Consider the following 16,270-nt stretch of genomic DNA (forward strand, 5'->3'; position numbering starts at 1 on the left):
TGTTTTTAAGTTAGTCTGTGGTGGCTGCAAGAGCTGACAAGTGAGATAACTTTGGGCTCTAGGCAGTGGCGCTGTGCGGATGTTGAGTGAGATGTACATACGCTAACTTACTAGAAGGGTTTCTTGCTCTTACATGTTTACTTTTTTAGAGCAAGGGGATCTGATAGAAGGTCTCCTGTCTTTACAGGTTAAACAGAGTGTGCATTATAAAAACCCTATCTTGGAGGGATCCTAAATTAGGATCAGAGGGTGTTGTGTTTTGGGATCCTGAAGGTCCTGATGAATGCTGGAATGACCCAACATTGTGGACGCAGTTGAATCTGCAGAAACATGTAGACACCTTTGCAGTAAGGAGGGGTAAAGTGATTCTAATTTTCTCCTATCACCACCATCCTTCACATTTTTAACCCTGGCAGGGTGCCCCAGGACATAAATTAGAATTAGGGACACATCCGAGCTAGTATTAACTTTCACAAGCTGCACTTCTCTTTGGTAATCCCACAACTTTATGTTTGTATTGTCTCTGTAGGAGAGTAAGGTCTGCTTCCTATGGTCACCCCCACTTTTTGCTTTTGCTTTACTGGTTTTCGATTTAGATGTGGCTGTGGGCCTGCTAATCAGACCCACAGCCCAGATGCACTCTCTCTAAATTCACACCATGTACCCTAGGTACATCCACCATTGGGAATTGGCTCACCTTATCGCCCCTGTAGAAGTGTACCCTAGGTACTCAGGGCATATGTGTAACCAAGGCCTACCGGGGGCTGCAGCATGTATTATGCCACCCCTGGCTGGCCACTCAAACTGACACAACTGGCTGATCACTCAGCTGGGGCAAGGTCATATAATCACCCCTTGCTTAGGTATAGTATTCCTATACCTACCATTATATATAGACACATATATACCTATTAGTCTCTCCTATGGCAGGCCTTAACAATCCTGAAGGCAGCGTGCTTGGTTTTATGTGAGATGAGGCTCTAGCATTAGCTGAGCCTGTCTGCAGCTCTCGGAACCATGTCCTTATAGCTGTTCTATGATATAGCCATACCATATACTCTTAAGTGCATGATAATTCTCGTGGTTAAATGCTAACTCTGGTTTGGCTTTATCAAAACATGTCGTGTAAGGTGTCATACGTTTTGGAATACTACCCCCTCACCAGTTCTGGCGACGGGGGTAACATTCCACCCTTCTAGAGGGAGAAGACATGTTGTTCCTGTTAATCCCGGTAAAAGTTAACCAGAGCCTCAGCATCACAAAATGGATGCTGCTGCCACAGACACAAATCTGAACTCCTGCTACTGGGAGTCCTTCCAGCGAGGGAGGCTTGGACAATAGGTTTCCTGTCTTGGGAGGTGCTAGCACCACCCCAGACAGGCCACAGTGTATTGTGGCAGGGAGGGCTGAATGAAATGAGACACTGCCTGGGGCACACAAGGTGTCCCATGCATAGCCCGGTTCAAACCAGTAGCTGGGGCACTCTAGCCCCAGCTCTGGTCCGAAACTGGACAAAGGGAAAGGGGTGTAACCACCCCCTTCCCTGGTCTCACCCATAGAAGGGACCTAGCATGTAATCCAGCCCCTCAGATTAGTATATAGGTAGGAGCTGAGTCTAGAGACTTTAGATTTATCCTGAACTGAAACTTGAAACGAAACTCTGGACCTTCGACGATTTCCTTCACAGAAGATGACTGAAGAATCTCCATTGAGGTCAAGGAGTGACCACCCTGTGCAAACAGGCACCATCCAGCTATCTGCGGTTTACTTTGTCGACGCTCCTGCCGGAGCCAGAGCAGAGTCCGACGAGAGCCAGACTTCCAGACTTCTCTGACCACGATCCACAGTCCCTGCAAAGCTGAGACCCGTGGAGGCGACGAGAGACGTGGAATCGGCCATCTTGAAAAGCCTGCTCTTTGCTACTTGTGCAGCTTCTGAGGCACCGTCGAAGTTGTGCATTGGGGATTGAGAAGCCACAGCCCCGGACATCATCTGCACCGAGGACCAGCCCCCCACACTCCACGAGTTCTGCGTGGGCCCCTTCTGCATTTTCTTGCTCGACGCCTCTGTCCGGTTACTTGCCCGTTGGCTAGTGGCCTCTGTGACAACGAACCTTTGAATCTACACCACCTGCCTGGTTGCTCCAGGTGGGCCCATGCTTCCCTGCAAAGGAGAAGCCCCATAGACCTTGCTGGTCTAACCCAAAGCGAATATTCAATTCCTGCATGGGTTGCATTTGCCAAGGCCTGTTGACTCCGATACGGAAGCTGCCGCGGCCAATAGCGAGATTCTTTGTGGGACAGTCCGTATCCAGCTCCTGGTCGTCGTCGACGCCTCCTGGTCCACGTGGCTGCAGAGTCAAGCTTCACGGCATCACCTGATTGCTTCGCGACATCACCTAGTTCCTTTCTGGTTCCTTCCTGGTCACTGGCTAGTGACCCAGACTCTGTCCCCTCTGCTTTCAGGTACCCTTCATCCTCGATCCGCCCTTGGATCTAACCGGACACTTCTCTCCTGGTCGCCTGCAGCATCTTTTTCCAAGGCTCCATAGGATTCAGCGACAAAACCAGACACACGGACACCTATGCACCCATTTCCTGTTGTTGAGGTAACGCGAGTACTCCGGTGCTCCTGGCGGTATTAACTATCCTAGTGTCCTAGTTTTCAGTGGCTTTCTCCTAGTCCATCCAGAAGTGTCCTAAAAGAACTAGTTTCTAACTCTTTTGTTCCCATTCTAACTCTATGGTAATTCGCGTGTGTGAATAGACACTGCACACGCATCCCGTGTGTAGGAGAGTAGGGTCTGCAATCCTATGGTCACCCCAGATTTTTGCTTTTTTGTTTCACTGGTTTACGACTTTCCCTGGCTGTGGGCCTGCTAATCAGACCCATAGCCTAGCTGTTCTCTCTCTAAATTGACATCCATGTACTTTAGTGCATTTACCCATTAGTACTGGGCCACCTTATCAGTCCCTGTACAGTGTACCTTAGGTACCCAGGGCGTAGGTGTACCCAGGGCCTACCAGGGGCTGCAGCATGTATTATGCCACCCCTGGCTGGCCATCCAAAACTGACAACTGGCTGCAAGACAGCTGGGGCAAGGTGGTGTAATCACCCTTTGCTATAGATATAGTATGCCTATATCTAACCCTAAAATGGACACATATATTCCTATCAGTCACTCCTATGGCAGGCCTTATCAATCCTGAAGGCAGAGTGCTTGGAATTATGTGAGATGGTGCTCTGGCATGAGCTGAGCCTGTCTGCAGCTTGCGGAACCAAGTCCTAATAGTTGTTCCATGATAACGCTATACCATATACTCTTAAGTGCATTATAATCCTCGCGGTTAAATGCTAACTTTGGTATAACATTATCAAAACATGTCGAGTAAGGTGTCATACGAATTGGTATACTACCCCTTTGCCAATTCTGGCGACGGGGGTAGCATTCCACCCTTTTAGAGGGAAACAACATGTATGTAACTGAGAACCCCGGTTAAAGTTAACTCGAGCCTTAGCATCACAAAATGGATGCTGCCACCACAGACACAAGTCTGACCTCCTGCTGCTGGGAGTCCTTCCAGCGAGGGAGGCCTGGACAAAGGGTTTCCTGCCTTGGGAGGTGATAGCACCACCGCAGACAGGATTTTGTATATTAGGTAGAGTTAAACTTTCAAACTCTTCCCTTTCCTCCCATCACCCTCACAGAGTTCCTCGTGGTTCGCTCCCTATCCTTTTCTCCCCCTATTACTTGTCTCCTTATGTATCGCCCTCCCCACTCTTCCTCACTATTTCTACCGGCATTTCAAGACCTGTTGGCCAATTTGGTGGTCAACTACGCCTCGGTCTTGGTGTTGGGGGATTTTAATTATTGGCCATCGGACCCCTCTGAGTGCACTGCTTCGAAAGAGTTCACAGAATCTCTTTCTTCTTTGAACTTTGTTCCGCACATAACTGTTCCCACCCACTCCCACGGTCATTCACTTGACCAGGTTTGGTCCCTCAATCTCCAAATATCCTCGGTGACTGTATCCCCCTGCTGTTGGTCCGACCATGCCCTCATTTCCTTTTCCATCTTTCACTACCATGCATCCAAAGTCCCACACGCCAGAAATACTTGGGCGCGGAATTGGAACAGAGTCGACCTCCCTTCCCTGTCCTCCCTGCTCCGGAACTCCACTCCGAATCTCTCCGGCCTCTCCTCCCACTCTCAAGCCAACGCCATCAACACCTGGCTGACTGAAGGCTGCGACTCAGTGGCTCCCATGCGTCGCATTTCCATCCGACGACCAAAGGAGTCCAATAGATGGTTTAACGACCACCTAAAAGAACTAAAACTGACCGCTCGACAGGCGGAGAGACAGTGGAGAAGAAATTATTGCCCCTTATTAAAAACCCTTTACCTCAAATCACTTGCTGACTACAAAACTGCAATTCTCTCTGCCAAAACCACCTATTTCTCTACAAAAATAATGGCAGCTGAAAACAAATCTAGAGAAATATTCAGTATAGTGAATGACCTGGCCTACTCTGATAGAGTTTCACTCCAAATTCCCCCATCCCAGTCACTATGCGACCAACTCAATGCTTACTTCCTAGAGAAAATTGTTACCATCAAGGCTAATATTCCTCCCCCTTCACCTACCTTTGTGGATCCCTATTCTCCCACTGTCCATGCTCATCTTACCTCCATCCCTCCCCTTACTGAGGCTAGATTCCGCGAGATAATCCCCAAAGTAAAGTCAGGTTCCCCAGCAGACATTTGTCCGGCCCGAATCCTGCAACATATTTACTCCTCCTGTCCCGAAGCCCCCATTACCTTCCTCAATAACTCCCTTACCCAGGGAGTAGTGACCCCGGCGCTCAAAACAGCCACTATAGTGCCCATCCTAAAAAAGCCTGGCGCTGACCCCTCCATCTCCGCAAACTACCGCCCAATTTCCCTGCTGCCCTACCTGGGCAAGGTGCTGGAACGCCATGCCACCGCGGTTTTCAGTGCCCACGTAGAGGCTAATGGGGGATTGGCCTCCCGCCAGGCTGGCTTTCGCCCTAGGCACTCGACCGAATCAGTGGTGGTTTCGGTCTTGGACACCCTCAGGAAGGGTATGGACAATAATAATCATCAGGCGCTGGTACTTCTCGATCTCTCTGCCGCCTTGGACACGGTTGACCATACCATCTTATTGTCCCGTGTCAAGGCGGCTGGAATTGAGGGTTCAGCTCTGATCTGGCTGTCCTCCTTCCTGAGGGACCGGACCCAGGCGGTCCGTTTAGGAGACTTTATGACCACTCCACTTCCTGTCACTTGTGGTGTACCCCAGGGATCTTCTCTTTCTCCTTTATTATTTAACCTTTATATCTCTCCCCTCATCTTTGCTCTCCAGCAGCTGGAGGTTACCGTGTACAATTATGCCGACGACCTCCAGCTCATCTTTGATCTGTCCCCTTCTCCTTCTTCTGTCTCTAACTTTCAGTCTACCATGTCTTTCATCAGGGACTGGATGAACCACAACCATCTTAAATTGAACCCGGACAAAACCGAGTTGGTTCTCACTGGTGGTTCGTCCAGTCCCTGGAATTCCCGATTCTGGCCCTCTTCCCTCGGCCCCTCCCCCACCCCCTCAACCACAGTGAAAACACTGGGGGTTAAAATTAACAATCAGCTCACTCTCCACTCACAAATTAGCACTGTTGTCTCCTCCTGTTTCTTCACCCTCCGAACTATCCGCACTGTTTCCCGCTTCTTCACCCCACAGGCACTTAAGCTGATTATGGCCGCACTGGTGATCTCGAGGCTAGATTATGCCAATGCCATATACAACGGCATTCCAGCATATAGCCTGCGGAGACTCCAGATGGTTCAGAACCAGGCGGCCCGGCTGGTCTATGGTCTCCCACGTTATCACCACTCCACACCCCTCCTCAGAGAGCTTCATTGGCTCCCTGTTAAGGAGCGTTCCCTGTTCAAGACCGGTTGTATGGTCTTTCAGGCTCGTCAAGGCACTGCCCCTGCTTTCATTTCCTCGTTAATAAATGATTACGTCCCCACCAGAGAGCTTCGCTCCTCCTCTAAATCCTTCCTTCAAATCCCACGTTTCAAACGTAAAAAGTGGGGTGGAACTAATTTCGCTACCCTTGCCCCCACTTTTTGGAACTCCCTCCCCGATCACCTCCGCTCTGCAACTCACTACCTTTCTTTCCGTAAAGACCTAAAAACGCTTCTCTTCAAACAAGCCTTCCCTGTTTAATTCCCCCTCCTACCCACGACAGGTTTTATTTTTCTTCAGGTGACGAACTATCCACTAGCGCCAAGAAACCGCACGGTGCACGCTGCGCTTTATAAATGTTTTAAATTAGAAATTAGAAATTAGGTAGGACAGGCCTGAAAGGAATGAGACATGCCTGGGGCACACAAGGTGCCCTGTGCATACACCGGTTCAAACCAGTTGCTGGGGCACTACAGCCCCAGCTCTGGCGCGAAACCGGACAAAGGATAGCGGGTGTAACCACCCCCCTTCCTGGTCCCACCCATGGGAGGGACCTAGTCACAGTACAGCCCTCTTTAGGAGAATAAAGGTAGGAGCTGGTCCCATTCCAAATTAGATTATCCTGAATTGAAACTCTACAAAGAAGAAACTCTGGACTTCGACGTTCTGCTCCACAGAAGACTGAAGAATCTCCCTTGTGGGCAAGGAGAGTCCACCCTGCAACTGCAGGCACCATCAAGCGTCCTAGCGGTTCACTTTGTCGTCCTTCCTGTCGGAACCAGACTTCAGAGCCCAACGAGATCCGGACTTCCAGACCTCTCCGACCTCAACCTACATCTGCAGCACAGCTGAGACCCGTGGGTGCGACGAGACACGTGGGACCGGCCATCTTGAAGAAACTGCACTTCGCTTCCAGCACGACTTCAGAGGCATCCTCGAGAAGGTGCATTGGGGATTGAGAAGCCCCAGCCCCGAGCAGCTCCTGCACCGAAGACCAGCCCTCCAGCATCCATGAGATCTGCGTGGGGCCCTTTTGCTTGGTTGCTGCTCGACGCGTTGTCTGGTCACTTGCCGGCTGGCTAGTGGCCTCCTAGACGACGATCCTTGAAATCTACACTGCTGGTCTGGTTGCTCCAGACTGGACCTTGCTCCCTTCCATAAGAGGAGCACCCCGGACCCTCCTGGTCCACTCCAGACACTGTTTCCACTCCCCGCGTGGGTTGCCTTTGCCAAGGCCTGTTGACTTCAAATCCGGGTCCGACACCGTCGACAGCGAGACCCTGCGTGGGACAGCTCGTGCCTCCATCCTGGTCGTCGAAGACAACTCCTGGTCCACGTGGCTGCAGAGACAAGCGCCCACTCTTCACCTGATCGCAACAACAGCACCTGGTTCCTTCCTGGTTCCACACCGGTCACTGGCTAGTGACTTTGAACACTGTCCCCTCTGCTTTCAGGTCCTCTTCTTCCTCGATCCACCCGTGGATCGCACCGGACATCTTCCACTTGGTCGCCTGCAGCATCTTTCGTCAAGGCTCCATAGACTTCGACGCGGAAACCCGACACACTTTGACACCTATGCAGCCGCAGCCCGTGGGTGAGGTAACAAGAACATTTTGGTGCTCAAGGGTAGATTAACTCTTCTAGTGTCCAGATTTCCAGTCGTTTTAGTCCTAGATAGTAAAGACTGTCCGTACTTACCTTTTTCGTAAACTGTACTGTTCATTGACTTTGTTCCGCATCTCGCGTGTGAGTTCACACTCTGCACACGCGTCCCGTGGGCCTCCTATTACTTACCTGAGGTTAGGATAGTTTAGTGCCAGCGAACCTACAGCCTCTGGACAGCTCCATTCCTTTTATCGATTTCTTTATACCATTTACTTAGTATATGGTTTGTCGTGCCCCTAGGGCACCATTGTGATTCTGTCCAACTTATCGTATTTTTCTGAAGAGATTGTCATGTGCTTAGCCCTCGGACCTCATAAAGAGTTCAGAGGTGTTTGTTATTAATAAATATACTGTTTATTTTCATAACAACCTGTGTGGTGTCCTTTCATCTGGTATTCAAGGGGTTATATGTGGTAAAACAGCCGGCTTCACATGCCAAAAGAATTTAGCCTAAGACTGCTTTGTCCATGCTACCATTAGGATAGCTGGTCTATAAGGTTAACTTACAACCAATCACCATAAGGGTTGTTTGGACTGATACAAGGTGATCACTAGAACTAGTGAGCATCATATATCAGGCCAACTTCTCACACTTCTGGCTCCGCTTCTCCGTCATCCTGGCTACGGCTCCTCCGGCCCAGGTCATTTTGTTAATCACAGGGTCGCCATCTTAGGGTCTCACAATGTTGCTTGACCACAACTCCGCCTCTCAGTGCCTAATTCGCTTCAGCCCACTTTTTTCAGCCTATGGGACTCTACATCTCACAATGCATGCCCTGCCCTGTATTTCAGGGTTGGATGTTCACCAATTAGCCAGACCGGCAGAGCTATAGTAAGGTGCAGCCAGCTTAGCGTGGGCTCTTTGGCGCCTCCCCAAACTGCTTATACTTGAGAAGGGGAAACATCACACAGACTTAACTCTGAAGGTGCATATCTGTGTTTGCGATGCAGTACTACTGGCCCGACCTTCATCCGGAGTCAAAATTAACATTCTCTGAAAAGTGGATGAACAGAAGATATTTCATGAACAAAGAGCTGGATATTCTACTTACCTGGTCAAGAGGCACACCTTCAGCATTGGTGATAATCATGCGTGCCACAGCACCACATATATTATCCATAGTACGAGCATTCTGTTCCCTTGCAATAGCTGCAGACAGAAGTGTTAGGACCTTGGGGTACTGACTGCGCAGAGTCAAGGAAAGATTATTACCACTTTGTGAGCATAATAAATAAGAGTTCTTGAGAAAGGAAGGGGAGCAGGTAGTTGAAAGAACATGAATTTCACTCAGAAGAAAGACAAAGAGACAGAGGAAGTAAAACAAGAAGTTACATAATTTCAATTTTTTTTTTATAAATACCACCTGCCCAGAACATCAGCATTTTCTGATATAATTTGAGGTATGAGATTTGTTCGGGAAATTGCAATCTCAGTAATGGGAACTAGACCACTCAATCTAGATTTGGAGTCATAAAGAAGTTACACCGAAATGATGACATGGCTTCATAAAATCAGCGCATTAAATGTTATTGTTCACATCTGTGAGTAATGACCAAGCTACTTACCTTTGATAACACCTTATCTGGTAGAAACTGTATCTAGCTGAAGATTCCTTACCTTAGAATATTCCATTGGCGTCAGACTGGATCTTGAAATTTTGCGGTACTAAACCTGTGTGCTGGTATGTGGCGTTCTTTGGCTCTGTGTTGGCATCCGCACTAAAAGTGCCATGAGCTCTGCGTATATAGACACCACTCCAACACGCTGAAATCAGTTTATTTTTGTGACTTTCCACGCCAGAAGCTCAGAGCCACGCGGAATGGTGGCAGATTGGTGTGCATCACTACGGCCTTCAGAAGGGAAACTCTAATGAACCAGTTCGCAGAGCATGGTGGATCGGGAAAGAATCTGCGGCTAGACTGTCTCTACCAGATAAGGCGTTATTGAAGATAAGTAACTTGTTCATCTGATATAGACTTCTAGCCGCAGATTCTAGCTGCCGATTCCTTACCTTAGAATAGATACCCTTGGTCTGCCAATGCCCCTATCGCGGCTCGTTAGCCACCACTGCAGGTCTTTTACAGCTCACTCGGAGATCTAGACCATGTCGGAGTGATTCCCCTGATGCTGAGCCCACCGAAACAACAGGTGTGACTGCCGAGCCTGAATATGTTAGCGGGCCTGTGTCACTAGCTGGAGGCTGTGATACCCAGCAGCCTCAGAGTCAGTCTCACTGAAATCCATTACAGAGGTTGAAACATTTGTATCATAACCTCAATATCCCGGACTCACCGCTTGGGAAGAGAAGCTTGAAAGAGCACCATATACAGAACAGCTTCAATAAAAGGGAGCGGTGTGACTTCATCAAATTGGTAGTGAACCCCAGCGAATGCAGCAGGTTTACCGTAGTCTGGAGATGGGAGCGGACTACCTGTGGTAAGCCTGCCTTCAAAAGCCAATCGCTGAGGTAGGAAGACTGGAACCCTTAACCTCCGGAAGTGATCTGTGACCACTGCCATCACTTTAGTGAACACCTGAGCAGTAATGAACACATTTCGTCATATACATAAGTTGTACATATACAAATAGGTCAACAACTATTTCTTGAGAATGAAATATAAAAGCATGCATACATATAATTGAAATGCATATAAATATTAAAAAACAAATGCATAGTTTCCAATATTGGCATAACAAATGTACAAGTTACTTACCTTCAGTAACAATGTATCTTGTAGAGAAGATTCTAGCCGCAGATTCCTTCACGTAGAAATATCCCCAGGCGTGAGACTGGATCCGGAAACTTTTTGCTACAGCATTCCTGCGCGCCGGGGGCGGGGTGACATCACGCGACTCCGCCCTGGCGTCTTCCGCGTACGTGACATCAGCGAGGTCACATAAGTCCCACCCTGGCGCGCCTACATCAGTTTTCTTCAAAGCTTTTCCGCGCTGCAACGCAGAGCCACCAGACAAAACTGTGGGAGTATGGGAACAGTATGCGAAAGAGTAGAAAAAAGGAATGGCGACAAGCGACACCATAAGGAGCAGTGCAACACTGCAGCATCCAAGGCAGGGGCAGAAGAAAGAACAGAGCCCTGAGCAGTCACCCTGCAAATATGTAGACAGACTCCCTCCCTTCCCCCAGAGACAAGGAACATACATAAAAAGGCATGACACATGTAGCAGGCCTACAGCCCCCATCCAGAACAGGGAAGGGGAGCCAGTCCCAAAACAGACAGGAACAACAAACCTCCAAGCCACTCCAGCACAGAGGGCAACCACCCCCCAAAGAACAAGGCATGGCCAGATAACCCCAACTCATAGGTTAGCAGAGGGGCAAGGACCCCTAGCAGCAAGAGGAAGGGAGGGTAGGGCAGATATTGAAAGCAACCCCCCCTCCGCTCCTCCCAAACCTGGAGCAGCCAGAGCAGCGGGGCACTGGAGCGACGTAAACCCATCCTTCAATGAACCAAAAAGGAGGAAGGAACAGCAACAAGACAGAGCAACCCGTCAAGAGCGAAATAATGCACTCACAGGAGACACAGCCCCCTACCGGGAGGTGAGTGTCAAAGACCAACCCAAGGGTCCTTGCAGAATGGGGAGGAAGGGCGGGCCGTGAAGGAATCTGGATCTAGAGTTGTCTCTACCAGATACATCGTTACCGAAGGGAAGTAACTCGCACATCTGATAGACTACTAGCCGCAGATTCCTTCACGTAGAAAAGATAACATAGCAATACCCACAGGATAGGAGGGTCTGCGAAAGGACCCCACCAGCCTGGACATGACCGAGGGTCCCACAGGGGACCAGACCTGCGGACCAGGTAAGAAAGCTTGTCCCTTCCAGGTAAGAGGAACCCCCACAAACAGACCACCACCGACCCCAAGAGGGATGAAGGAAGAAGAAAGAAGACTGAAGAGGACCGTACACTCACAACAGAGGAACCAAGGGCAATGCCAGACAGGCCGAAGCACCCCACTCCCCTACAAGGCAACAGAGCTTCCATCCAATGCCAGGACAGGAAGAGGAAGAAGAAAAAGCCTAGACTGTAGGAGAGTAGGGTCTGCAATCCTATGGTCACCCCAGATTTTTGCTTTCCGCTTCACTGGTTTACGACTTTCCCTGGCTGTGAGCCTGCTAATCAGACCCACAGTCTAGCTGTTCTCTCTCTATATTAACACACATGTACTTTAGGTGCATTTACCAATTGATATTGGGACACCTTAACAGCCCTTGTACAGTGTACCTTAGGTACCCAGGGAATAGGTGAACCCAAGGCCTACCAGGGGCTGCAGCATGTATTATGCCATCCATGGCTGGCCATCTAAACAGACACAACTGGCTGGTAAGACAGCTGGGACAAGGTGGTGTAATCACCCTTTGATATAGATATAGTATACCTATATCTAACCCTAAAATGGACACATATCCTCCTATCAGTCACTCCTATGGCAGGCCTTATCAATCCTGGCGCATTGAATGCACGTCGCCACTCGGCAATAGGTGCCGATGACTGCGGAGGGCGTCGAGCTTGTTTGAAGTTATAAACGGAATAAACGATAGTTCCGGTGCAATTTAGATGCACGTCGGATATTGACAACAGGCACCATCAGCCATTGAGACGGATGAGACGGGCTTTGAGAGAGCCGAAGCAAAGGAAAAAGTTAGTGACCTTACCGGCAACATTTGTGTAGATCCATAAATTAGGATGAATCACCTGACCCCTACCTAAAAAGAAAACTGTGCAAAACGAAGTGTTTAATAGATGAATACTACAGCCATAATTAGTTAGAATTTTGGTGCAGAAATTCTCGGGGACACGGACCCAGACACCCCCGGTCGGATATTGTGTATCAGACCCTCATCAGGGAAATATACTCTTCTAGTACGGAGAGTGCTCCTTGTCCTGAAGAAGACCCCCCAGCTGAGGTTTTCAAATTACCCACAAGCATTAAGTCGGGTCGAAACGTCGACATCCTTAAGTTGAATCCCCTTGGACCACCAAAAACCCTAATGTGCTAACGTGTAAAATAAATAGGATCTAATTCTGAAGCACTAGGTTTTGAAATTCGGATGTGGACAAGTTGACATTGTTTTGAAATTATTACATTAGTGTTGTGTTTTTATATTGTCACAAAATCTCTCCTTCTTTCTTCTTAATCACACGCGTCAATCCTTGAGCACTATCTCTATGCACGTTCTTATGAGCACTCTCACTTTCGTACTGAACTATTAAGAATAGTAGAAAACTGTATTGGAACCTTTGAATTATAAAAGGAACATAAATGTTTGTTGGAATTAAAATGAAGAGATTCTCCAAGTAACTGTGTTGGGTCTTGCAATTTTAGAAAAAATTTCGGATTGTATACCTGGAGCAATGGGATGAAGGCTCCAACTGAGTAATTTATGATTATAGATGTGATAAATTCTTTAATTACTTTCTGGTCAAGGACCACTGTTTTTGATAATTTATCAATCCTGAAGGCAGAGTGCTTGGAATTATGTGAGATGGTGCTCTAGCATGAGCTGAGCCTGTCTGCAGCTTGCGGAACCGAGTCCTTATAGCTGTTCCATGATAATGCTATACCATATACTCTTAAGTGCATTATAATCCTTGCGGTTAATGCTAACTTTGGTATAGCATTATCAAAACATGTCGAGTAAGGTGTCATACGAATTGGAATACTACCCACTCGCCAGTTCTGGCGACGGGGGTAGCATTCCACCCTTTTAGAGGGACACGACATGTATTAAACTGTGAACCCCGTTTAAAGTTGAACGAAGCCTCAGCATCACAAAATGGATGCTGCCACCAGAGACACAAGTCTGACCTCCTGCTGCTGGGAGTCCTTCCAGCCAGGGAGGCCTGCTAGCACCACCCCAGACAGGATTTTGTGTATTGAGGTAGGGAGGGCTGAAAGGAATGAGACATGCCTGGGGCACACAAGGTGTCCCTGTGCATACCCCGGTTCAAACCAGTTGCTGGGGCAGTCCAGCCCCAGGTCTGGCGCGAAACCGGACAAAAGATACCACCCCCCTTCCTGGTCCTACCCATGGGAGGGACCTAGTCACTAGTACAGCCCCCTTTAGCAGGATAAAGGTAGGAGCTGGTCCCATTCCAAATTAGATTATCCTGAACTACTCTACAAGAAGAAACTCTGGACTTCGACGTTCTGCTCCACAGAAGACTGAAGAATCTCCCTTGTGGGCAAGTAGTGTTCACCCTGCAACTGCAGGCACCATCAAGCGTCCTAGCGGTTCACTTTGTCGTCCTTCCTGCCGGAACCAGACTTCAGAGCCTGACGAGAGCCGGACTCCCAGACCTCTCCGACCTCTACGCACATCTGCAGGCCATCTTGAAGAAACTGCACTTCGCTTCCAGCACGACTTCTGAGGCATCCTCGAGTAAGTGCTTTTGGGATTGAGAAGCCCCAGCCCCGAGCAGCTCCTGCACCAAAGACCAGCCCTCCAGCATTCACAAGATCTGCGTGGGGCCCTTTTGCTCGATCGCACCGGAGATCTTCCTCCTGGTCGCCTGCAGCATCTTTCTTAAAGGCTCCATAGACTTCGACGCGGAAACCCGACACACTTTGACACCTATGCACCCGCAGCCCGTGGGTGAGGTAACAAGGGCATTTCGGTGCTCAAGGGTAGATTGACTCTCCTAGTGTCCAGATATCCAGTATAGACACCTGAGTAAAATAGTGCCCTCCTATAAGACAGGAGATGACATCCACAAATGGATGACTGCTCTGGAGAGAGCCTGCAAAGTACAGCAGGTACCCCAGAGTCAGTGGGCAGCTATACTTTGTCTCTCCTTTGAAGGTAAAGGCAGAGATAAGCCCCTCACAGTTAGAGATGAGGATGCTAATGACTACCAAGTCCTGAAAAATGCACTGATTGATGGGTTTGACTTAACAACTGAACAGTACAGGTTGATGTTCAGAGACACCCAGAAAACTCAGGCTCAGGATTGGACTGACTTTGTTGATTGTGCCACTAAGGCTTTGGAAGGCTGGTTACTGGGAAGTAAAGTTACTGATTACACAGGATTGTACAATCTTATTATGAGAGAACAAATCTTAAATAATTGTCAGAACCAGTTGTTGCATCAGCACCTGATTGACTCAGATCTGACCTCTCTCCCACAAGAATTGGGAAAGAAGGCAGACAGATGGGTCAGAACCAGGGTCAAGCAGCAGAACCAGAACCAGGGTGGCGGCCAAAAGAAAGCAGACCAAAAGGGTAGTAACCAGAATCAACAAAATGACCAGAAGTCTTCAACAGGGCCCCAACAACCTAAGGAGGGTGGGCCCCAGAATTCCCGAAAGAAGAAGAATGATGGCCAAAAGAAACCATGGTGCCAGTACTGTAAAAGTAAGACTCACTGCTTTAGTGAGTGCACCAAGAACGGCTCAGCTCCTGCCACTACTGCCCCTAAGGCACCTGTACCCCCTAGTTCAGTTAGTAGTGGTAGTGTACCCCCCAAGGCTATAGTTTGGTTAACCCTGTGAACTGAGGTGGGTTCTGACTTAGTCAGAATACCTACTGAGGCTGTTCTTGTCTGTAGTGGGGACATGGATATGACCCCTACTGTCAGTCCCAGTACACTGGGCAAGTACAAGCAAACGCCTTTAATCAATGGAAAAATGGCTCAGGCCTACAGGGACACATGTGCCAGTGTCACTATGGTGACACCAACCTTTGTGGACCCTGATCAGATCATGCTAGGTTCAGACTACCTAGTGACCAATGCTAGCAACGTCACTACCAATCACAGTATGGCAGTTGTTAACTTCTCCTGGGGAGGGGTAACTGGCCTCAAAAGGGTTGTAGTTAGTTCAGCCCTCCCAGTGGATTGTCTTTTGGGCAATGATTTGGAATCCTCACTGTGGTCAGATGTGGAGTACAGGACTCATGTAGAAATGTTAGGTCTCTCCTCACATGTCCTTGCTGTGACCAGGTCACAGGCCAGGAAATGCCCAGCTGAACAAGTGCTGGATCCTAGAACAATGGACCAGACACTACCCAAGAGGAAGAACAGTAGGGTTAAGGCAGTGCCTTCCCCCCTGCCTCAGGTTGAGGATCAGCCCTCTCAGGAGGCTGACCCAAAGACCCCAGAAGGAACTGTCCTAGAAGAGCTTGAACCTGAACAAGTTGAGTTTCTTGGGACAGGGGGACCTTCCAGGGCAGACTTGAGGCAGGCACAGTTAGACTGTTCCTCCCTTGAACTCCTCAGACAGCAAGCTGCTGCTGAGGCTGCAGGGAATGCTACAGGTACCCACAAGGTGCACTGGGATGAAGGACTCCTATACTCTGAGGCAAGAGACCCCGGGCCTGGTGCTACCAGGAAGCTGGTCATCCCCTTGTCTCTTAGAGGTTTCCTTCTTACCTTAGCCCATGAGATTCCCCTTGCAGGTCGCTTAGGCCAGAACAAGACTTGGGACAGGCTTGTCCCTCACTTTCACTGGCCACACATGTCTGAGGACACCAAAGAGTTTTGTCGCTCATGTGTCACCTGTCAAGCCAGTGGCAAATCAGGTGGCACCACAAAGGCCCCCCTTATACCACTACCTGTGGTGGGGGTGCCCTTTGAAAGAGTGGGGATAGACATTGT

At 49.0% G+C, this 16,270-nt stretch overlaps 1 protein-coding gene across 2 annotated transcripts in view; it reads right to left on the reverse strand.

Moving 5' to 3' along the window:
- IPO4 (importin 4) overlaps positions 1 to 16,270 on the reverse strand; it is a 2,629,293-nt gene that overhangs the window by 71,846 nt on the left and 2,541,177 nt on the right. The window contains exon 27 of one of the 2 annotated variants that reach the window (XM_078644926.1): positions 8,705 to 8,837. The exons of the other annotated variant lie outside the window; for it this stretch is intronic. Coding sequence (XP_078501052.1) covers positions 8,705 to 8,837 — 133 coding nt within the window. The remainder of the gene's footprint in view (positions 1 to 8,704; positions 8,838 to 16,270) is intronic. 2 annotated transcript variants of the gene reach the window in all.

Source organism: Lissotriton helveticus, chromosome 5_1 (genome assembly GCF_964261635.1).
Source record: "Lissotriton helveticus chromosome 5_1, aLisHel1.1, whole genome shotgun sequence".
NCBI lineage: Eukaryota > Metazoa > Chordata > Amphibia > Caudata > Salamandridae > Lissotriton > Lissotriton helveticus.